The sequence below is a fragment of the Astatotilapia calliptera genome, chromosome 18 (genome assembly GCF_964374335.1).
Source record: "Astatotilapia calliptera chromosome 18, fAstCal68.1, whole genome shotgun sequence".
Taxonomy (NCBI): Eukaryota; Metazoa; Chordata; class Actinopteri; order Cichliformes; family Cichlidae; genus Astatotilapia; species Astatotilapia calliptera.
The window spans coordinates 27,129,142-27,152,676 of record NC_137439.1 but is presented as its reverse complement, the minus strand read 5'-3'; the positions used below and the strand labels follow the sequence as shown (position 1 = coordinate 27,152,676).

Here is a 23,535-nt window from a genome sequence, read left to right as displayed (position 1 = left end):
TTTGTTTACACAAAAAGTATTTGGATAAAATCTATGGATCAGCTTAACTAAAATTTCAATGTGTGTTCATTGTTTTTATTAAGGTCAAAAATGCCACAAATGTGAGGATGGAATATACAGCATGTTTCTTCCTAAAAGAAAGGTAAAAGGAAAGAGAGGAGGGTTTGCACTGCACGGCACATGAATAATGCCAGATTCTTTCTGCAAATACCAGCTGGTTCTGAAGGTATTCATCATGCAGTTGTGTTTATATATTTATAAGTATGAGGAGGCACTAACAAAGAATAACCTATTGTAGATGAGGGATTATGTGGTATAATAAAGCAACCAATCTTTAACTTAAACTAAAATGTTCCAAATCACACAAAACAGAAATGCATACAGATGGAAGAAGGCCTCTGTCAGTGATGGAGACTACTTATTTGATAAAATATTTCTAGAAGCTAACGAACATAACCAAGTATGTGTGTATGTGTGTTTGATAATTCACAATATTAAAGTTGTCAAAGAAGACTAATAATATTCTTCCAAGCTTCTCCATCTTTACTTGTACGTTTAAAGTGCAAATTATGGAAGATGCAAACTTTTACTGAAATCCAATCCTGAATTCTGCTGGATAAGCTTTTTTTATAATAGCTTCAGCTTCTTTTTTTTTTTAAGAATCATAGTGTGCTGCGCTGTGGCCTTGTACCATATCTACCCTTCAAAATTATAGTTTATAAAGTCTAGAATGAATATTATAACCAGAAAATTAGAAATTACCATTTATATCTATGTAAGTAAATATACTTTTAAAATGTCCTAATAAAATATTATAACTGTACTTTTTTCCCTCTGGTATTTTTAGTATTTTGGTTGTGTTTAAAACCACAGTCTACCTTGGATGACCTTTCCAGATAAATCGTGGCTTTTCTTCCATCAACTGAAACCTTGAAATGAGGAACAGCAGACATGATAGCGGTCAGGACTGGTTTTTTTGTGTTTTTTTTTTATCTGTGTGTGTGTGTGTTTGGGGGGGGGGGGGGGGGGGGGTCATACACCCACAGTCCAAAAACAGTGTTGTCTTTGTGCTGCAGCTGTGAAAATGTCTAGAAGAAGACAAGACGTGAAGGTCCATTGACTGTGGTCAGTGTCTGAAGTTTTCCCATTTCTGCTTTTCATTCCCACACAGCACAGAAGTAAAGACAATGCTTTATATTCAGAATTAATACAGAGCAGTATTCTACCACTAAGCCTAGGAGTGCAAAGTTTGGAAATTTCCACTGGAGCCAAAGTTGGTAAATAATTCAGTGCAAAGACTGATGCTGTCTGGCCTTTAGTAGCCAAAAAAGGAGACGACATTGATAATTTGGTTATTATACTACTCACTGTCATGTTCATTCAGACAGGGTTGACCAATCAATAACCTCTGGGATTGGGCATTGGGGTGGGCAGCAGCGAAGCAGTCGCCACTGATGGTAAATTATTAGTAAATCTTTGTAAACAGGTCTTTGTAAACTTTTTTTGATGGCTGGTTTTGCAATCTCGTTTATTTGCCATCACTTTTAATTATTGATTATTGAACCAAAACAAGCGCGATTGTGAAATTGTCCCTGTAATTGCTCTTTTGGGTTGACTTAAGTAATTGCATGTTTATGCCCAACATCAGGCTGCTTACATGTATTTTGCAGAAAGCAGTCATTGAGTGACGAGAGCGCCGGCTTTAATAATGTTCCCACACCATCATTTCCCCACATTTTTGTGTCACACCTGCTTTGGAAGTCCACTTGTTTGAGAACATTCAATGCTAGGACTCAGAAGCACACTACTGTGTATATATCTCTCTCTATACAAAACAGTGGACATGGGAAACAGTGCTTTCACGTTTAAGGATTTAGAGTTCTGAAAGTTCAAGAGCATTTATTACAGCAAGACGTCGTTGTAGTTCCATGTTGGTGTAAGCCAAGAATGTAAAGTTGTCGTAAGAATTGTTTTCAGGCCGGCCTTTGTTGTCTCTTTTAATCATTACTTGGCACACTGATCCGAAGTGAGGCATCGGGTAATAATGTGTGGTGTCTGTAACAATAGTCCAACTGTGCAAGAAGAGAGGAAGAAATTTTTTCTCAGAAAAAAAGACAAGACAAAAACAAGATGTCTGGAATTTAAAAAACGAAACATTTAATAAGGCACACGTGTTCAGTGTGCACACGGAGAGAGGCTGTAAGACTCAACCGCTTTTCTGAAATCATTAAGAAATACCTCATGCAACTCCTTCCTTCCTTTCTTTCAAATAAGACTCCTGAATAGGTTTAATAGAGAGATCTCAGCAACTAGGCGTTGGGCTGCCATGAAAATTTGTGCAGACACGACATTCCTCGGAGAACGAATCCTGCAGACTGTTGAATTTTACTGTAACTGCACAAGGCTGACATTTGTTTCTCTGAATAAAATACACTCCTGTTTTCATGCACACCTGTACAATCAAATGGAATCCAAATCCAACCTGAGAGATCAGTTCTGTGTTTCTTATGAAGCTCATAATACTCCGATTTTGATGAAGCCGTCAGGAATGTTTGGCTTTAATAATGTGGTCACAGATAAAAATGGTGCTGTGCTGGCCTGTTTGCAGCTCAGAAACACCTCTGAATATTATGTTACCCCATCATAAAAGTGCACTATGGTACAATAAATTTCTTTACCGCCATTTGTTCAGTAAACTAATTTGATATCTAGTGATATGGATCAATGCCCATGTTTGTTCACACATCATTGGCTCCAAGAAGATCTTAATGCATCTTATGATCCACTAACAGTTTCACCTGCAGAGGTTTGATTTCATTTCAGAGTTTGAATGAATGAATGAAGAGTTTGTTTTTTGGTGCATCACCGTGGCAAAATCGAGGTTTTGCCTCATACATTATGTTTTTTTCCAAGGGCTGTTTGGGAAATGCTAGCATGCAGGTGATTCAGGTAAATGCTACAAGCCACTAATATTTAGGATGTGCAGGTAGCAGGGACTTTCCTCCTCTAACATGCATCACTGTGCACACATTAATACAGACTTAATAAATTAGCCAGTAAGCAGAACAGTGAATGAGAGAAGATAATATCCTTTCTAGGTGTATTTTTTCCAAACTGAAAAGCAGCACGGCTTTTTTTTTTTTTTTCAAACTTACACACTGCTGCTAATGAAACCTTCATCTCAGGAGCTTCTTGGAAGCTTTCAGGACGATATGGGAAAGAATCATCCTGAGTTTCCCATATCACCGTTAAATCCCCAGAAAATAACTGCTTTGTGTCCTCTTTGTGCTTGTTTCTGTCTTAAAGTGAATTATAAGATCAAGCTTTGCAGGATGTACAGTCAGCAGCATTGATCCTTGTCTTTGAGAAAAGCAAATGAGGGTGGTCCCACAGCAGCTACAGCCCGACTTACAGCTCTTTATTCAGAGACGCTTGTGTTGTTGGATATGACAGAGCAAACCTGTTAATGACAGCTTTGATGCCATGTACTGTACATATTCACTCAGAGAATAGAATCAGTTACACGAGTCCCCCCACAAAAACTAGGTGAAAGATACTTGTTTTTATTCTTTGAGTCCTCCAGTGACAGTTTGATTTTTATTACTTTATACCTTCAGATCGACAGGTGCCGAAACTGCCGGTGACTTCCAGACTTGTTGCTGTATTTGTAAGAGAGGAAGTGTAAGCAGAACCACTGAACACCTGCACTCTGTGCAAAGCAAAGTGAAGAAGGGGAAGAGGTCGTTTTGTGCCATGATTTATTTTGCTGATATGTTGTTTCAAGCATGAATGAACTTTACGAGTTCACAGTTAAAGATTGAAAACCTAGTGTAACATTTAGTCCAGGCACTGCAGACGTTCACCACTTAAGTAGTTCACCACATAAACTAGTCCAGCCATCTAGTTTATGGTTAGCTTGCAGTTCTGAGGGAATCAGCCCCAATGTAGGTGGTGGTGCATCTGTGTGACTGAGGCGGTGTTCCTGCAGAAACCTTGCTTCTGCAGCTGTTAACACACAGTCCAGCCCAACCATACAGTCACACCTCTGGCAAGGGTGAACTGAACCAACACAAACCAAAATATCCTCTGAAACCCCGACGGAAAAATCTGTTACAGTAAGAGCACAGATGAAACTAGCTATGGTCAGCATGTGTGGCAACATGGTGCAGCATAATTTTCTAATGTTAATTAGTACAAGAACGTATCAAATGTTGAAACTGAAATTTAATGGCAGTAACACATAAAAAAAGCTGGTAGAGTCAGTTACCTACGAAATGTTGGAACATCTAATATCTGATGAGGTTAAATAGTTGCATGATCGGAAATAGAAAAGCTATTTAATGTTGGCCATACACTCCTTTCTTATTTCATCAGGACAAAGAAGACAGAGTGTTGCTAAAAGGAGAAACTACATATCTTGATGATATGCGACATATCGCATTCTGCTCTAATTTACATTTTCACCAAACCACACACTAGAATGCAAAATCTGAGTCCGCCCGGCCGGTTTCATTATCATTTGTAGAAACAAAGCTCACACGCTCTTTCTCATCGATCCCGCCTTTTTAACTTTAATACTATCTCCGTGTGTCACCTTTGAAGGCCCAACAGTAAAGCATCATTTTCTAGGAAGAGATTATCCTTATCACTGCCTCCGCCCATGAGATGTGTGTGTGTGGGGGGGCAAACAGTCAGCACATGCATGAACATACTACAATCAGCCTTAAGCTGTGGCGAAATGCATTTGTGAACTGGATTCCATTTTGCCGCCACATGCTGACACTCTGTTGGAGCGGATTCAAGACTTAATGTATCCTCGCACCTGTTCCAGGATGGAATGAAGGAAATCTACGTGCACCTCTGTTAGCGCAATTCCAGTAAGAACAGAAAAGGAAGCACAAGGGCTAACAATGGCAACAATACTGATCAAAATAACATGAATAGATTGAAAACTATTCACTTCGTTCTAAGCACGTTATAAGGAAGTGAAACAAAAATATTCAACCCTATCCTAACCTTTTGTTCTGTTAAAGGCACCCATTGCTTCTGCTATAGAGAAAATATCGCAGATGATGCAATTCTCATCCTACATGAAGGCAGCTGGGGTCTCTGAAAAGGGTGAGGTGCTGCAGTTCAATGATATGCTATCTGCCCCGCAACAGGGCGAACTTATGCACACAGGGCAGGGGTCCAAAAACTCTTGACATCTCCAAGTTATGTAATGAAGCACATTGAGTTTGGGACACGCCGAACAGTCTACCTTTACTCATTTGTCCACACTCTGAGTCAAGTTGCCTCTATGCCTGCACTTGCACATGTCACGTCATGTTTTAACAGGTGGTTTGGTTAATTCCTGTAATGATGATTCAGTTTCTAACTGTCCACCTGGAAATACAAGCTCAGCGTTTCCTGCTGGAAACAGGACAACAGTGACCACAAATAGTTGGTAAAAAGAACACCACCATGATGGAGGTAAAAAAATATTTATTGGACAAACATGTAAGCCTCACAGACTTTCTCAGAAGCAAAGGTGCTAATAACATCAGACAATAAACCCTAGTTACACAAACACACATATTAATCCACGCACACAAACACTCACTTCATACTACCAAATGTCCACATGAACATCTGCCAGTGGTTTGAGGGATTTTTCTCTCAGTGGCTGGGTCGGAAGGGGAACGGCATCCCTGTCATAAAGGGCTGAGCTGGGTACTGAGGGTGAGAGGAAGGGTGTGGGGCAAGTGGCGCATGCGGGGTGTGTGCGCGGTGTGTGGGGAGTGCAGGGAGCGGGGCGATGGGTGAATGAGCGGCGTGCGGACTATAGGCCAGCGGAGATGTGTGGATGTTGTTGTAGTACATCACCGGGCCAAACAGCACCAACTGGAGCAGACTGGAAACACAAATACACAAAAAGATGAGACTGAGATGAGAAGCCAAAAGAAAACCAAAATCACAGGAATTAAATCTGTAATCAAATTGACCCTCGGACGGTTTAAGTCAAAAAAGGAACTTAAACCGTCCGAGGGTTAAAGGCACAGATACTGCATTGTTTAAATAGAATGGCTTTAGCGGTAAAATTTCTTCCAATGGGGAAGTTTGTTCGATTTCACTTCAACACCTAAACTTCAGTCCTTAACCAGCTTCCTATATAGTCTAGGGTGCTGGTTATAACATGGTACATTTATGTCATTTTGTTAAAAACAAAAACAAAAACAAACAAACCCTGAAGCTGAAGCACAGTGTAGGCGACAACACTGTGGAAATATCACATTGTGAAGGGAAATGATGTACTAAACAACAAATTCTTGGATCTTACTTGTTGTGGGGGAGTCGGGAACAGATGGCCCTCAGGTCCTCTGTGAAGACAACATTATGTTTGAAAAGACAGTGTGCTAAGACAAAGTACAGCTGGTTACCTAGCTACTAAATTCTTTTCTAAAAGCTCCTTCATATATAACATTTGTTAAAGTTCCTTCAAAGTGACATTTTAAAAATCAGTTTGCCTTTAAATACTAATGCACTCAATCTTTTTAGGTCTTTAACTTAAAAGATAAGAGAAAAAATAAAGCAGTAATTGCAACACGTGGGACAAGTTTATGTACCCATCTACTAGGAAGGAGAAAGATTTCACAGGACTCTACTCAGTAGTGAAAAACTAAGTACAAGACGTGATCCAACAGCTTTTGGAGACACATTCAGCAGCAATAACTCAAAGTAATAATTTTCTGTATGACTTCAACAGTTTCTCACATTGTTGTGGAGGAACTTTGGCTCATTCTTCACTCAGACTGACATTTGGACTCTGACTGAGATGTTGTAACAGTCTAATTTTTTTTGTTTTTCAGTCACTCTGTTGTAGATTTGCTGCTTTATTTGGGATCATTATCACATGACATGATGACATGACCCAGTTTGGACCAAGCTTTAGCTGTCAGACAGGTGGCCACATATTTGACTCTAGAATACTTGCTTAGAATAATATACAGATGAGTTCATGGCAGACTTAACTGTAACTACAGCTGTGTTTTTTTGTTGTCATTTTGTTTCTTTTAGAAAATGAACTTAGAAGCCATACATGGAGCTGGATTTGAATAGCTGAATATTACATTAATTTCCAGTCTCAGGCACAACAATGTACAGGCACTCACGACACCATTTTTCCACACTGTTACCTCTTGAGCAGAGCAGGGCTCCGCTGGCCATGGCCACCTGCAGGGCTTGAGCCAGCCGGTCGAGGGCCAGCTGGGACAGTGCAAGTGTATCAGCGGAGGACGTGTGCGTGTGTTTGTCAGCCTGGTCCAAAAGTCGGGAAAGATCGGACGTCAGAGCAGCCAAGGACTCCATCTGAAGCAGTGCCAGGCGACCAAAAAGCCCCTTCTCGTTGAGTATGTTGGGCAAAAGCATTAAGACCTAAATAAGGAAGAAGGAGGAGATGGCTAATGACCTTCTCTGTGGACGTTACAAGGGTTTACGTGTACAATGTGTCTTTTACTGAATGGATCTGAACACAAACACAAACCTGTAGGACACTTAAATGGAGTGCAGAGAAGAGAGGCCCTACTTCTGGCTCATTCTCAGAGCTTCCATTGGTCAGCGCCTGCTTCTTGTCTCTGCTATAGACCAGCGGTGCTTTTATGCACCAGCGCACCAAACCCCCTAACGGTGTGACATCGAGCGAGGTGATCGGTTGGCTGCCGGAAATGGGCGAGTTCAGGAAGGTGATCAGGACTAGATGAGGGTCATCTTGAATCCACGATACTATCATCTGGAGGAGTTCGAGTGGGGGGGTGAGCTCCTCTGAAAACACACACAAAAATGTTAAATATCAGATGTTCCTCCAACGAACACAGGCGTGTCAGTCTTTTTTCAAACAGTTTCCATGTTTTTACATGCATTTTTTTTTTACCTGATGTGAAGTCATAGAGAGTGGTGACAGCAGTGATGAACTGGCAGCAGAAGCGTGGGCTTGCACTGTGGATATTCTGCAGGGTGGGCACAGAGCCTGGGACCATACTGCAGTAATCATCTACCAGCACCTGCGCCAAGCGTACGCAGTACACACGATGGGTTCTCTGCACAGCACAAACATAATCAGAAGCCTACGATTAGTACATCCAAAGTACAGGGACACATACATGCAGTCTTTTCTTGACACATCAGGTCCAGACAGTGTCAGGAGAAAAACATAGACCTTAAAGCATCAAAGTTCCAACTGTGATAAGGGCTGGTGAAACTGGTCAAATTACACATGGCACCATCACTGAAGCAATACATCGTCCAGATGCAACGATGTCTGCTGTCACGTATCAAAGTCTAGTGTAAGAACAGTTGTTGTGGTTGTGTTTTTTTGTCATTTCTCCCTGACCTCATGATTTCACTACTAACAACACAGGGCTGTGTGATTGAGTCCTCACCTGCAACCAGGTAGCAGCACATTCCAGGATAGGAACCCTGCCCACAGCGATAGCCATGGAGACCAATTTGCCCAGCAGTGCCATGCGGCTTTCATCTGCCTGGTTGCCTTGGAGATTAAAAAGGGCAGCAAACATAAGTTGACGGACAGCATCACGACTCTGCTCCTGAAAACAGCTGCACATGATCTCCAACAGCTGGAGCTCCTGAAGAGCACTCATTCTCTGAAATAAAGAACAAAACAAAAAAACACACTTGAGTTATTGACTGATTTCTTTTGTGTGTTTACATATTATACATTGGTGCTTAAGCATTCTGGGGTCCCAGTTTACCCTGGCTGTGGTGTTTCTATCTTTGGGTGCATGTAGAATGAACTCCTCAACCAGCTCCAGGGTTTTTGAGTCAACCTGAGGAGGCTGCCTCCCAGACTGCACCAGGTTACAGATGTAAATGTCCAGGTGGTACAGCAGCTCCTTGGCTGCACTCAGCACATCCCGAGGCAGCAATGACTGACGGATGTCACCCATCTGTAACCTGACAGAGGCACATAAACAATGTGAAAGACGTTAAATATGATGATCAGAAGTGAAGTGTATTAATGAAAAGTCCATGGTAACAAGGCTGTATCTCTTCCATCTGTGAAAGTATTAAACAGTTTTAATTCATGAAGTAACAGTGGTTCTGAAGGCTTTAAACAACACTGCATGGTGGGCTGTTAAGATGTTGCAGACTTTTTTTTTTTTAATCTTGACACACTGTGACATGTGCCACAGAAAGAAAACAACACAACAAACAAAGCACATTAGATGTAACAAAAACATTAGCTTGTTTTATCATCCAAAATGACGGAACAGTGGACAGTGATTTTCTTTAAACTCTGGTTTCAAGTTAAATTATGCCTATGACTTTTGCCGTGTCTATAGTGTCAATACTTTTGGAGTGGACCAGCTCCACACTGAGTCTCCTCAATGGTCTGCTCCATCCTGCTACAGCTAGTGTTAGCTGGCAGCTAACACTAGCTGTTTCCTTCGCTACAGAGCTTACGCGTTACAGTTAACCCGGCAGTATTCAAAAAGCAGGAGTTAAGCACTTACCTCAGCAAAAGCTCTTATTTCCTTTCAAAAAATTAGCTGAAAACAGGACCACGAAAGGTCTTAAAAGACGACGGAACTGCTTCCTGCTTCTACGGAAGCCTGTGTGGCACAAAAATGACAGCCATTGACGTTCAATCATTGTCTTTAATCATGTGTATGTAAACTGGCAACGCATTAACCCTCTGATGCATGAATTATGAAAGCCTTGATCAAGATTTTTTTCTTAAGTGCTTTTATTCTTCTCAGGACATAAAAAAAAATGTTCAACTCTTTTTTCCCCAAAAATATGTTTTTTTATAAAGTTATAAACTTGTCCACTCCAGTGGACTACATGCGCCTGAGCACTTAGCATGAAATACTGTGAATTTACTATAAAAATTAATTACCTTGTGTTCTATTGTAAATATACAAACACTTGTTTGCTTGTATCCTTTGAAAAACATCTCAGCAATTTTTTTGGAACTTTCAACTCATAAGGCCCCAATGTTTAGACGTAAATAACAAAACCAATCAACAGTCCTAGCTGTGAATCCTACACCTGAATATGGCAAACTATCTCCAACAAGAGAAACATTTTTGAGTCTACACAGTTCTATAACGATGCAGGACAGTATTACCAAGCCCTTAGTAGCATGCTGGAAGAAAACACAAACTGACATCTTAGTCTCTGCATCTCCAAACACTTCTGTGTTCATCACACCTAGGCTGTCCGTAGTTCCTATGTCTCTGTTCTGCTCTGGCAGCCACTCTCATCATCACTGGACTTATCACTGAACTCATCATCACTGCACTCATCAATGAAATCATCATCACTGGAGCTGGATGGAATTTCCTGGACTATTCTGTACGCTGCCTTATTCTTTGCTGCATTTGAAGTCTACAAAATATGATAAAATAATTATTATAGTAACTCAAACTACAGCTGATCTGCACAGAAATATACATTTTAAATGAGTAGCTTATAAATGTAACAATTATATGCTTACTTATAACCAAAACAGTCCCAAAAAACAGTGAGACAATTTATGACTTATGTTAAAAAAATATAGTGGGTAATGCATGATGTCCACTACAGTGGACACATGGTTAATCGTAGTTTTCTACATATTAGACATAACAATTTCTTATTCCAAACAGATAATATCCTTCCCTAGATGTTACTGCATATCATCATATTTTTTTTTACCTGTTGGGCTCTTTTAGCATAGAAGGATTGACAGGATATGCCAGCAGTGGTCGGCAGGGGTGACAGTTTGTCTGCCATCTTTGATTCAGAGGAAATTTACTTGCAGTTGCACTAACTGAACACTGAATTGACCTCAATGGAGCATGGCAGCAGAGAGCACTCTAGAGGCTAATATGCAGTTCCACCATAGAAACCAATGCATTAAAGAGATATGTACGTTTTAGTAGCTGTCCACTCCAGTGACCACTATGCATCAGAGGGTTAAATTAAATTAAATTAAATTAAATTAAATTAAATTAAATTAAATTAAATTAAATTAAATTAAATTATTTTTGTTTAAATTATTTTACCAATCAAAAACCAAAAATATTTCACTCTCATAATTTTATCTTTAATTCCACATAATGACACATCATACATTGGGATAGGGCATTGTTTGATTGACTGATCTATTTTATTAGAATACACACACACACACACACACATCTCTCTCTCTCTCTCTATATATATATATACATATATATATATACATACATATATACATATATATATATATATATATATATATATATATATGTATATATATATATATATATATATATATATATATATATATATATATATATATATATATATATATATATATATATATATATAGGAGCACTAGGTGCGGTGACTCCCAAGCTAGGCGAGTGGCTCCAGCAGATCCCGGGAATCTCGGAGATCTCTGTCCAGAAGAGCGCAGTCCTGGGAACAGCTAAGATACTGCGCAGGAGCCTAAACAAACAAACAAACAACCATATGACCAAATCACATCTACGGATATAGTAAAGAGAGGGAACAAAATCCGTAACAATATGTAGCTACTTTGTTATAAATATAATGATGGTTAAGGATATATAATACATCCTCATTAAAACATTTAACCATTTTAATCTACATAAATGATTAAGCACCAGTGTTTGCTGTCATAGATATTTTAAGATACAAAATACCAGTTCATTTCGAAATGACTGTAATTGCTGATATGCTAATATGTGTAAGCGGAGAAAGCATCTTTAAGAATTTTTGTTACGAAAATTTGTTTAACTGCAAATGTATTTCTTAGCTCATACATTCAGGGCCAGTTTATTGTTTTTAATGGCATAAAATGAAAAAATACCAAGGCTGCTTGCTTAGTCATCTATTTATTGACTAATGTAATCCGTTCAACACATTTCAGCAACCTGACATGTTTTATTCAACCTTTTAGCTATTTAGCTCACAGAACATACTAATATGCAGTGTCTTTATCTTTATTACCCTTATCAGGTCAGTACACAAGCCAAACGCTCTCTGCAAATATAAAACTATTTTAAAAAAAAGGTCAATATTCAAATAACAGCGAAAGAACTTGATATGGTACGCTTTGGTAAGGCCTACATTTCGTATACAGCTATATTTTTTCATTTTCAGTTCGTCATGTAGCCTATCTGTAAAAAGAAACAGAGAAAAGCTAGTTGCCTCTTTTGTGCCGAAACTCTTGAGTAAAAATTTATTTGACCTGTAATCCTCTCTAATCTACACAGCCGCGCGCGCGCCCGGCAGGCACGGGACAGCCTGATGTTTCCATCTCTCTCCCTCTCTCTCTTTTCTCGCTCTCTCTCCCTCTCTCTCTCCCTCTCTCTCTCTCTCTTCTCTCTCTCTCTCTCGCTCTCCCGGTAGCGCTTTGCTTTTGCACTTTGCCGTCCCGTCGAGTGATCCCAAGCATCCCGCAAGATGACCATCAACACCCTGGCTAAAGGAGGGTGTCATCGGGAGCAAATGGCATGCTTTCGAAAGGTAAGACTGCTTGATCACGTTCTCTTTGGTTGTATTTATTTATTGTCACAGAATATCCTGGAAATCCAGCGCTGAACAAATCCAACACATTTCATTAGATTAAAGAAGAAAAACAAATTAAGGTAAAATTATCATTATTATTGTTGTTGTTGTTGTTGTTATTATTTGTGTAGTGGTCCAATTCTTGTTGCCCAGCTGCATGTTTACATATGTGTGTGTGTGTGTGTGTGTGTGTGTGTGTGTGTGTGTGTGTGTGTCTCCCTTGCAGATGGAGAAAGTGATAGTGGCCATGCAGGACCCTGACATGGGCATGAAGATGAGAAACCAGAGGCTTCTTATAACTGTCATTCCACACGCCATGACAGGTGTGTGTGTGTGTGTGTGTGTGAGTATGCTCCTTGTGTCAGTATGCATTAGAATCAGTGCGCTTGGGTGGACAGGTACATTGCAGCTTGACTTTGTCCCAGCAGTCATACATAATTCAGCATTCATTTTTTTGAGAATCCCGTGTGCTTTGCCAAGATTGGAGAGGAACTTCTTTCCTCACTTCCCCTCTTGTTTCTTTCCATTCTTTTACAGGCCATGATATAATTGCCTGGTTGACACACAAATACAGAATCAGCGAGGAGGGTAGGTGTACAGATGCATACAATGTGCGCTTGATTGTTGACTGTTACGTATCTGCTGTTTTTCTCCTGTCTCTGTGTGAGCGACATGTTGTGTGTCGTTGGTGTGTTGCCAGGATATGGTGCCTGACGCGGTAGGTAGTTATTTGTGTGTGCATCGTAGGGAAGGATGTTTCCAGTAAACAGGAATGGGGTTAGCCCCTGTGGGACTGGGTCTGATTAACTCACCTGATGATCTGAGTTTGATTAGTGTGCCCAAAGAGATCTCCACCTCAGGAGATTTTCAACTAAATTAGACGTTGAGGGGGAAAAAAGTAGCCCGCTGGTCCCTTTTGCTTCCGAGCAGCAGGAAAGAAAAGAGTGGAGTCAGGCAGAGAGAGACAGAGAGAGAGTGGTAGAAGCTGATTAAAAAGCATCCCACGGCTTTTTTTGGGAGCTGTCACTCAAAAAAGTAGGGCTCTTTAACAAATGAGGAGAGACTGAAGATTGATGAGGCATTCCATCGCTGGAGCAAAGCCTTGATTTATGAGAGATGGTTGACAATGCTCGCATGTGTGATAAAGAAAAGTGCAGTGCCAACAGCTCTTTTCCAGTCACAGCTACTTAGTCAGTTCAGTCTAAAAGCTTTAGTCCTAATGAAATCAGCATCCCCTCTCAGGTGCCATCAGACATGACATGGTGATAAATAAAAAACCTGAATAACAATCTGGTGAGATGATTGAGACTTCTCCTGTGGTGTTCGACAGAGTCTCTGCACCTTGGCAACATGCTGGTGAAATATGGATACATTTACCCCCTCAAAGAGCCGAGGTGCCTTGTGCTACGGCCCGATGAGTCACCCTACCGCTTCCAGGTCAGGCCGCTCAGTATGTCCATTCTGCCTACTTTCTACAACCCTGGCCCTTCCTCCATCAATCTTTCAGTAAACATCACCTTCTCTCTATTAGTGCCCATCTCCCATTTTCACTCTCACTCCATTAGCCCACTTCCTAATCCCTCATCCATCTGCCAGTCTGCTGCTTTTTCATCAACTGCTTCAACATCAGTTTCAGTCAAGAAAAAAATAAATAAAAAGGAAAAAGAAAAATGTTGCTTTTAGTTAGTTAGTTTTTTTTTTGTTTGTGTTTTTTACAGACTCCTTATTTCTGGACTAGTACCAGGTGGCCCGCGTCAGAGCTGGACTATGGTAAGAAAAAACTCTAAATATACATGTGATCTCTGAGGGACGATGTCCACTTCCCAGTGGACATGTCATATATAAAACATTATATAATCATGATTACGAACATGTAAGCTCTTTTTTACATATATCCTACAATTCCTGTCTTTTTCACTCTTTTTAAAAATTATTTATATGAAACACTTTGCGAAAAAATCCTACACGACTAAGAGTTTTTATACTTTAGTGGTTTATACATTCATAAGAGAACCCCAGTTTGAGACCAGGAGGAGACCCAGGAAAAAAAAATCCCAAATCAAATATGCGGAGCTACCTGCTGTGAAGACCCATGTGAATAAGTGAGCAGCTGAAGGCAGAAAGGAGCCTTTATAACATCTAATAAACACAGGTGCAGGTCTTTGGACCTCTGATTTCACCTCTTTCTCTTTGTTTTCTTTCTTATATCCCAACAGCAATCTATCTGGCTAAAAAGAATATAAGAAAACAAGGCGAACTGATGGAATATGAGAAGGTGAGGAAATCATGTGGGTATGCATGTCTGTGCATCTAAATGACAGAGAAAGTGTGTTTGTGTGTGTTTGTTTGTGTTATGAAATATGCACCAGGAAAATTTGGGCCAAGAAGTCTGTGTCATCATTCCTCCTCCTCTCCTCCCTCTTTTCCTTTTCCTTTTTTAGGAAAGGTACAGTCTGTTGCACAAGAGGATCAACCACACCTGGGACTTTGTTGTGATGCAAGCCAGAGAGCAACTCAGGTGCACTTTGTCGCAAACATGCACGCACACACACACGTGCGTTTACCAGCATGCACGAACAAACCTTGTGATTTATGTTCAGAGCGTCCAAACAGAGGCGGAAGGCTGACCGCATTGTTCTGGAGTGTCAGGAGCAGGCTTACTGGCTCATCAACAGACCCCCGGTACGCTCAATAACACTGTACTGTATTCAACTGTACTGTGCTGTACATGCTATGCTACAGCACAACTACATGATCATCTCTATACTTGGCAACTATTAAAGCTGTATCCCAGCATAAAAGCAGACAGCAGTCCCACTAAAGTTCACCCACAGTCCCTTTTCCCTTCTGCATGAAATATTCAACCTATCCGGTAAGAGCCTCAGTTGACATAGAGAGAGTGAGAGCAACAGAGGGACAAACAAAGAGAGCAAGAAAAACATCATCATCATATTCCACATCTTTTTCTTAGATAGAGGCAGGCAGGCAGAGAGAAGTACCAAAGGGGAAGGAAAAAGCGTTCACGTGCGTGTGCATGCCACGGGAAAGAGGGGAGGGGAAGATGAAAGGGGTAATGGGAGGCGGGTGGATAAGAGGACAAGGGTTTTGGAGGAGGGACTCCATCCTGTCTCGACCTTATGAATTAGGGACGAGGGCTTGGAGAAAAAGAAAGAAACCTGGGACTAAAAGTCAGAGCTAGTGGAGTGGAAACTTCTAGGGAGGCTAAGTGCTCGCTCACATACATCTCATCAGACACACACCCACACACACAGATATTGTATAGACACATGCATCAAATACACTGTACTTAGATTTTACTATGTTATTTTTTGTTTTTCTTCTTTTTTTACAGCCTGGGGTTAATAACGTGTTGGACACAGGCTTGGAGCGACCAAATAACTTCAGCTGCAGAGTCACACTGGTCAGTGACTTCATTGTATTTCTCTACTTCCTGCTTTAAAAAAAATGCATTAACGATATAACTTTTCACTCCGTGTTTAATCGCCACCTTTTGTTCTTTCTTGCCACTGGGATCGTTTGAAAGTAAGTTTACCGCAGACCTGCAGTGTATTAGGAATGATTATAATAATCATGATTGTAAATCAAGGTTAAAAAGTCGAGGACCTGAGATGACAGGGTAGAGTCAGTCGCGTCTGTCGTCCCAAATGGGAAATCTAATTCAGTATGTTAGTCTGTAATCTCATACTAGGCTGTCATTGTTTGTAAAATTATATATTTAATGCTACTGTTTGTGTGTCTGTGACACATTTGGTCACAAGGCAGCTATCCTCAAATGTATATGTTTCTATAACTGTAACATACATTATATAAAGGTTTAATGTGTGACCTCACACGATGACCCTGTGTTACTCTTTACAGAACTAGAACAGTGACTACTACAAAAGAGAGGTAAGTACAGCGCGTAATTTAGATGCCATCAGATTAAGTACGAGTGTATAGAGCACATAAAAGGTTCTTCCTCCTGCCTTTGTTTGCAGATTGAAGCCTGTAGAAAGGCTCTTGGAAGAAACCGTGTAAAATCATCCATCTGCCTAGAAGGGTATGTGTCAGTTTGCTAAAGGCTCACATCCAGACACGCACAGATACACACATAATAGACGTCTGATTGCCCGGGTCAAACTCGGCGTCTTCTAGTACGCACACACATGCACATAAAGCTTAGCGCTCCCTCTAGAAGAGCCACTAATGGATGCTTCCCGGGGCGAGTTGGAATTAGTGGCCATTAACTCTTATGATCTGCAGGACTAATACAATAATACCGTGTGTGTGTGTGTGTGTGCGTGCATGTGTGTTCTTGTGTGCGCGCATGCCACTGCACTTGTGCGTGGATGTGCAGTTTTCTGAAATACAGCGAGCAGTACCTGAACCACGATCCCATTATGCAAGGCTGCCTGCCCAGTAACCCCTGGATCTCTGATGACACCGCGCACTGGACGATGAACGCAGAAATGTGAGACAATGCAGAGATTATAACCAGTCCACACAGTACAGTACTCCACACGTTCAAGACTTCATCGAGTCATGTAGCAGCAGCGCGTTAGATCATATATATTTTCTCACAGTTGAAGTACTGAACTTATCATGCTTTTCCTTATTTTACACTAAGACACTTTACACTTATTTAACACTAAGTAGTAATTGAGACTATGAAAGCGCTACAGAAACATCAGCATGTTACATTACAAATGAGCTCAGCATCCTACATCCAGCGTAACATTTCTGCTTTTTGTGCGTTTCTTGAGCAGAGTGCCGGTCCCGACGCGCCTACGAGTAGAACGCTGGAGCTTCAGCTTCATGGAGCTCCTCAACGATGCCATGGGGAGGAGGGAGTTCATGACCTACCTGGAGAAGGAATTCAGTGGTGAGAAACAGGAGCGAGGGAACCGATTACAAATATGGAGCATTCAGCTTTGAATACTGGAGGATAAAAAAACAAAATGCACTTGTTATACCATTCATATTATTATGTTCACTATCACTGTTGTGGTCCATAATTTCTTAGACAAAGATACAGACTTTGTAGTTTGTTTCCCCTCTGTGCACCACCATGGTGAATTTAAAATGAAACTCTCAATAGTGAGTGAAGTGTAGACTTTCAGCTTTAATTCAAGGAGTTTAACAAAAATTATTTTTAAACATTAGCCCTCATTTTCAGAGGCTCAAAATAATTTGTACGAACAAAACTAATTGTAAATATGAGGATTGTTTTTGTAGGGTGGCACGGTGGTGCGGTGATTAGCACTGTCCACCATCAGGCCAGGGCCTTTCTGTGTGGAGTTGTTGTGGATGTTCTTCCTGTGTTTGCGTGGGTTCTCTCCTGGTACTCAGGCTTCCTCCCACAGTCCAAAGACACGCAGTTAGTGGGGTTTGGTTCATAGGTGTGAATGGTTGTCTCTCTCTATGAGTTAGCCCTGCGACAGACTGGCGACCTGTCCAGGGTGCACTCTGCCTCTGGCACTGCGGTAGCTGGGTTAGGCTCCAGCTCCTCTGTGGCCCTGACAAAGATAAGTAGAAGAGAATAGACGGATTGTTTTTATTACATGGATTTAGTCAGTGACCACCTGAAGTCTTGAACCCATGGACATCATTAAATGCTGTCTGAGCAATGAAGACCTGGCACTTTGGTGGTTTGCAGAGGAAAAACTGCAAAACTTTGTGTCTGCATAGCTGTGTTTAAAGTGATCCATAACCCATTTTCCCAGTAAAGCAGGTCTGAATGTCTGTATCCACCTGCACTTTCAGTTCATGTTTGCATCAATACAACACAATGTTGGCAGGCACCAGAGGTGTCCTCCCATACCCTGTCTTCAGCCATGTCCCTGTCGAGGCTGAAACTGCAGCTGGAAATGAGCATAACAGGTGTAAAATATGCGTGAAATACGAGGAATATAGTATAGATTGTTACAATATTACACATGGAAAATCTATTTAATTGTTTTTCACATCAGCTTTATTCCGAATTTGATTATCTCTCCTAATGATATTTTCCAGTCCCGGCGGTGAGAGGTGGAAAAGACGAGACAGTGGAAAAAGAGATTCAATATATTTATGTGTCCTGTATAAACACCAGAGACGTGGGCTGAAGCGCTGCGCAGCAATCAATTAAAACAATCTTTTAAATCATTAGAAGAAGAATTCAAATACAGAAGAGGTCACAAACAGATGTGGCAAAGTTAAAAGGTAGACGAATGGAGGAGAGGAAGGGCCACATTTAAGAGTGAGATGTGGAGAAGAGGGAGGCATGAGCAAAACACAGGAGAGGGATTTGCTCACCCATGCATGCGTACAGTAGGAACTCTTTCCACAGCTATAAAAAGACTCTTGCCGTGTGTCACATTTTCCTGCATCAGTGTTGTTTTACCACACACGCAGCTCCTCACCGTGTGTCTCTCCGCTCTCAGCGGAGAACCTGTATTTCTGGCAGGCGTGTGAGGATATCAGACATGGAGAAAGCTCCAAAATCGTAGAGAAAGTGGAGGACATCTACAAGTAAGTGGACAGCCATGTCACACATGCATGTGTTACATATTCATAAGATAAGCACCTCATCTTTTATGTAACCCAGGAATTTCCTGGCTCCTGGAGCGGCCCGCTGGGTCAACATCGACAGCAAGACAATGGATAAAACCTTAGAGGGGATCAAACGGCCGCACCGCTTTGTCATGGACGACGCGCAGATGCACATTTACTTCCTCATGAAGAAGGTCTGACCTCTGACTCACCCACCCACACACTGTACCTTTATGTAACAGCACTTACCATCAACCATAAAAAATGCATTATAAGCAAGCGCGAGCCATGAATATGGAACACAGATCCTTCTTATACTTTTTCACCTGACGTGGCTTTTCTGTATTTATTAAATGGGATCTCTCTCCTTTGTCCCACAAATTATAATAAAATTATGCAACGTTATGAAGTCATGTGCAAAAGTCTTGAACCATTTCTTTATACTTTGCTTCTAAGAAGCCAGACTCTTGTCATTTTTTAAAGTGGTCTTCATCAATTGCTCTTCTAGGCTTTCTGAAGGTCTTGCAGGGGTTTTCTTTGGACATTGGCTTGCTTCTTACTTATTTTCAATCTAGTCCTTGTACCTGACCATTTTCTGAGAAATGTTGTTTGTTTGTTAAGCTGCTTCACACTGACCTGTGAATCACTCAAGCATCACAAAGGCAATTTCTCAAGCGATGAACCAGTGTTTATACACATGACAGACAACTTAGCAAAGAACCTGTCTAAACTACAGAAGATGAACAGTATGTGAAAGCCATGCCCCTGAGGAGTAGGAAAAAAGTCCAGCAAAGACCCAACACAGGATCCGAGAGATGCATCTGGCCATGTAGTCGATCATTTACTATGCACTGAAGCCTTTTCAGAATCAGAATCAGAAACTTTATTGTCATTGTCATGAGAACAACGAAATTAAGAATGGTCCCCGATCATTGCATCATCCCTAGCAATATCAAAATATAAATAAAACAATAAAATTCAATAAATAAAATAGATAGAATACTTAAAATACTAATAAGATATAACAGTAAAACATTCACATACATTCCCACACACATGCTTCAGACCGTGCATAGATTAACACAAGAGTGGCGTGATGGACATTTTTTTGTAGTATTCAGATGTGTTATTGCAGTTGGATAACAGCTGTGTTTGAGTCTATTAGTCCTTGCTCTGATTGCCCTGTACCGTCTGCCTGAGGGCAACAGTTCGAACAGGGAGTGGCCAGGATGTGAGGTGTCTTTTATGATGTTTTGGGCCTTTTTAAAACAGTGGGCGTTGTGTAGAACTTCCAGTGTGGGGAGAGGGCAGCCAGTGATCTTTTGGGCGGTGTTAATGATCCCTTGGAGTGCTTTCCTCTGAGCCCCTGTGCAGCTAGTGTACCAGATGCATATGCAGTAAGTTAGAACACTCTCAATGGTGGCTCTGTAGAAGGACACCAGCAGTCTCTGTGTGATGTTATTCCTCCTGAGAATTCTCAGGAAGTACAGTCTCTGTTGGGCCTTTTTCAGCAGCTCGGAGGTGTTCACACTCCAGGAAAGGTTCTCCTCTATATTGACTCCCAGGAAGCGGAAGCTTGCCACCCTTTCTACACAGTCCCCATTTATGAATAGTGGTTGGATCTCTGCCTTTTTCCTTCTGAAGTCTATTATGAGTTCTTTGGTTTTTGAAGTGTTGAGGAGGAGGTTATTGGCCTTACACCATGACGTCAGCTGCTCCACCTCGTCTCTGTACGTAGCACAAGCCTGGCTGTCAATAAGCCTCAAAAGGCCGAGCTTTGCTAAATGACACACAAACTGAACTAAAAATCAGTGAAAACTTCATTTTCAAATACTTTTATGCACAAATTTTGATTCACCTTACAATACCACTGGAAAGCAGCTAATTGGCAATGACTTTGTTTTTCAGCGTGACAATGATCCCAAATGCAGCAAAATTACACTTGCATAGTAAAACACAAACTGTATAACAGTATCAGGCATGGACTGGCCTCCCCAAAGTTCAGACGGTGTTGGAGATTTAAGGTGGACATACCAAAGAACGACTTTCAAGCTTGTTAGAATTGTCTGTTTTCTGCCTTACATACTATATCACCTACTTACATTAGCAAAATATAAAAAAAAATAGGGGTGGCTCAAGATATTTGCACATTACTGTATGCACAGTCTGTTTTTTAGATTGTAATGGTGCTTTGAGGTGAGTCCTGCTTTACAGGAATACAGCTTGGGAAAAAAGCTCATTTGCTTCCTTGTCAGACGAGAGGATCAATATCAGTTTCTTACCAGTGAGCTTTAGAAGTGCTGCTTCACCTTTGGTCAGAGCCAAGCTGTTTCAGTGTGTATTTAGTATTTATGCCAAGCTAAGCTGGATACCTCTTTGCTCTGGCTTCATATTGCATGACATATGAGAGTGTATTGATCTTTCCTTCTTACCCTCAGCAGGAAAGTAAATTAACGCATTAAAAAGAAGCCAGAAAGCAATTTTTGTTTTTCTACCTTTTGCTCTCCAAATCTTTGGTTGGGTACAATAAATGTGTGACTTGCCTTTTCCTGTTTCTGAACATCAGATTTAAACAAAAAACATACTTTTTTGACTCATGTGGAAGTCCATCTTTTCTTTCCCATGAGCTAAAAGCTTCTTTTTGTGTATGTGTGTCTGTTCCCAGGACTCCTATCCAAGGTATCTCAAGTCTGACCTGTACAAGAACATGCTGGCCAAAGCCATCGTCCCCCAGGAAACCAAGAAAAGGTGACATTTTTATACTCATCCTACTTTTTTTCCCTCTATCCATATTTAAGCATGCATTTAATGAGCGCATTTTCCTTTTCTCCTTCCCGTCAGTGTGTTCCCCTTCATGAGACGCCAGAGGCACTCTAGCCCCTCCCCTGCTCAGACTGCCACCCAGGCAGCAGAGGAAGAAGGCCTTGCCAAGGGGGCAGGTGCCAACTCTGCAGCTGGCTCGCATTTCTGATCCAGGCCAAAAAAAAAGAACCCAAAAAAGAGAGAAAGACTCGGTCGCTTTACTCTCTGTTGTCTGAGTTTTTTCTTTAAAGTCAAACAGAGCTTCTCGTACGCCGCAGCAACATCACTAGAGCTTTGAGAAACAGGTGTCATGGCACACCTGAGCAGCATGCCACTGAAGGACAACCAGTGAACCACAGAGAAGAGCTTTTTCTACACCCTTTATTGTTGCATCCTCATCCCATCACAGTGTGCTGAATAGTTTTTCCTATGATCCCCATATCAAGTGTTCTTTTTCTATAGAATCCTGAGCCGGTTTAGGTAAAGGCGTCGGTAACATGATATTTCTTCAGAGATCTGCCTCAGTGTGACTGTGATTGTTGGGCAGTTTGCTTGTGCAGTTGGAGCTGCACATTGCGTTTGTCGTTGCGCTTCACTTTTCTCAAGCATGCTCTCAACTCAATAAAATGTCACAACAGCAGTTAGTGTGGTGCTCCAGCCTCAGCCCTGCATGCTGTGAGTACCTGTGAGTGTGTGGATCAGCGACCAGGTTTTAGAGCACCTTTTCCTTCCTCTCTTTCTACCACACACTGCTAATCGATTTCATGGTTTAAGTTTTTAAATCCCCAGAAAAAGTAAAGTAAGAAAATAAATAAACAAATGTTCCCACTGAAATTTGTACCTTCGGTCATTTAACCCTTCCTATGGCTACCTGCAGGAGCTCTAAAAGGCTCATTATTTGCATTATTTATTGTAACACTTCTGTTGCTTCTACTTCCTTATAATAATAACTGTTCTGTGCTGGCTCCCTCTACTGGCTGCATGTGACCAAAGCAACATGTTTTCAAGTTTCCTGGAAAAACTACAGCCTGTGGTCCTTTGTGGCAGGTGTGATCCCTGAGCTGTGAGCACCCTTTTCCTTCTCAGCACATTTTATCTGAAGTCTGAAGATGTGACAGTAATGTGTAAAATAAAATCTACACCTTAAGACCCTGCAAACAATCGTAGTCTGACTCAGGCTGACTCCAATCACCTTCAGGTCAGTCTGCACTGATGAGTGGAACTAGTCTGATATACAGGACTCAACTCGGCTTGATGCCAAATGCTTGCATTTCAAGCACTGAAGCTATTTTGTGGTTATTATTGGGTTTTGCACATTTATCAAGGTTAATCAATTTAGTATTGCAGATTGCATGCAGTTGCCTAGTTCGGCTGCAGACTGATAGACTGGCTTTGTCTCAATACCGTCTCAATGCACCAAAAGACGCCAACTAACTGTAAGTGGTCACAGACCTGGTCCCCAACTCTGAAGGAACCATTTCATGGGCAACAAAATCACAAACACACAGTTGCAATAATTTTCTGTTGTGCATAACAAAGGTTATCCGTAGTGTGACTGTAGTGTTTCTTTCAGCCTGTGAAAGCTTCATTCAGCTCTATAGATCTGAACCAAGCCTCCAAAGTTTACAGGATTACAGAGAAAAA

At 41.1% G+C, this 23,535-nt stretch overlaps 2 protein-coding genes and 1 long non-coding RNA gene across 3 annotated transcripts; 2 read left to right on the top strand and 1 right to left on the bottom strand.

Annotated features, from left to right (window-relative positions):
- Positions 1-86: 86 nt before the first annotated feature.
- Positions 87-8,531, top strand: LOC145421997 (uncharacterized). The gene is made up of 3 exons (XR_013903362.1): positions 87-226; positions 848-960; positions 8,396-8,531. It is a non-coding gene; the product is annotated as an uncharacterized LOC145421997 (long non-coding RNA).
- On the bottom strand, positions 5,468-10,786 carry ints15 (integrator complex subunit 15). The gene is made up of 9 exons (XM_026150747.2): positions 10,696-10,786; positions 9,510-9,608; positions 8,748-8,949; positions 8,418-8,639; positions 7,910-8,075; positions 7,523-7,800; positions 7,176-7,413; positions 6,320-6,359; positions 5,468-5,893 (listed from the first exon to the last, which is right to left on the bottom strand). Exons 3-9 carry the CDS (start codon positions 8,940-8,942, stop codon positions 5,659-5,661), a joined length of 1,374 nt encoding a protein of 457 aa, XP_026006532.1. The 5' UTR covers positions 8,943-8,949; positions 9,510-9,608; positions 10,696-10,786; the 3' UTR covers positions 5,468-5,658.
- A 1,577-nt stretch (positions 10,787-12,363) lies between these two features.
- rgs11 (regulator of G protein signaling 11) lies at positions 12,364-22,725 on the top strand. The gene is made up of 17 exons (XM_026150688.2): positions 12,364-12,516; positions 12,785-12,881; positions 13,096-13,146; positions 13,889-13,995; positions 14,277-14,328; positions 14,775-14,833; positions 15,000-15,076; positions 15,159-15,240; positions 15,911-15,979; positions 16,444-16,467; positions 16,557-16,618; positions 16,916-17,029; positions 17,325-17,440; positions 18,981-19,068; positions 19,145-19,283; positions 21,755-21,837; positions 21,931-22,725. Exons 1-17 carry the CDS (start codon positions 12,454-12,456, stop codon positions 22,058-22,060), a joined length of 1,413 nt encoding a protein of 470 aa, XP_026006473.1. The 5' UTR covers positions 12,364-12,453; the 3' UTR covers positions 22,061-22,725.
- Positions 22,726-23,535: the final 810 nt, after the last annotated feature.

Bases quoted from the DNA above. Each gene is read 5' to 3' on its own strand.
- ints15 (XM_026150747.2), bottom strand. From the start codon at position 8,942: ATGGGTGACATCCGTCAGTCATTGCTGCCTCGGGATGTGCTGAGTGCA. The intron at 7,414-7,522 runs GTTTGTGTTTGT...TTCCTTATTTAG, and splicing joins TCCATTTAAGTGTCCTACAG to GTCTTAATGCTTTTGCCCAA. The intron at 6,360-7,175 runs GTAACAGTGTGG...TTGTCTTCACAG, and splicing joins AGCCCTGCTCTGCTCAAGAG to AGGACCTGAGGGCCATCTGT.
- rgs11 (XM_026150688.2), top strand. From the start codon at position 12,454: ATGACCATCAACACCCTGGCTAAAGGAGGGTGTCATCGGGAGCAAATG. The intron at 13,996-14,276 runs GTCAGGCCGCTC...TGTTTTTTACAG, and splicing joins AGTCACCCTACCGCTTCCAG to ACTCCTTATTTCTGGACTAG. The intron at 15,241-15,910 runs GTACGCTCAATA...CTTTTTTTACAG, and splicing joins GGCTCATCAACAGACCCCCG to CCTGGGGTTAATAACGTGTT.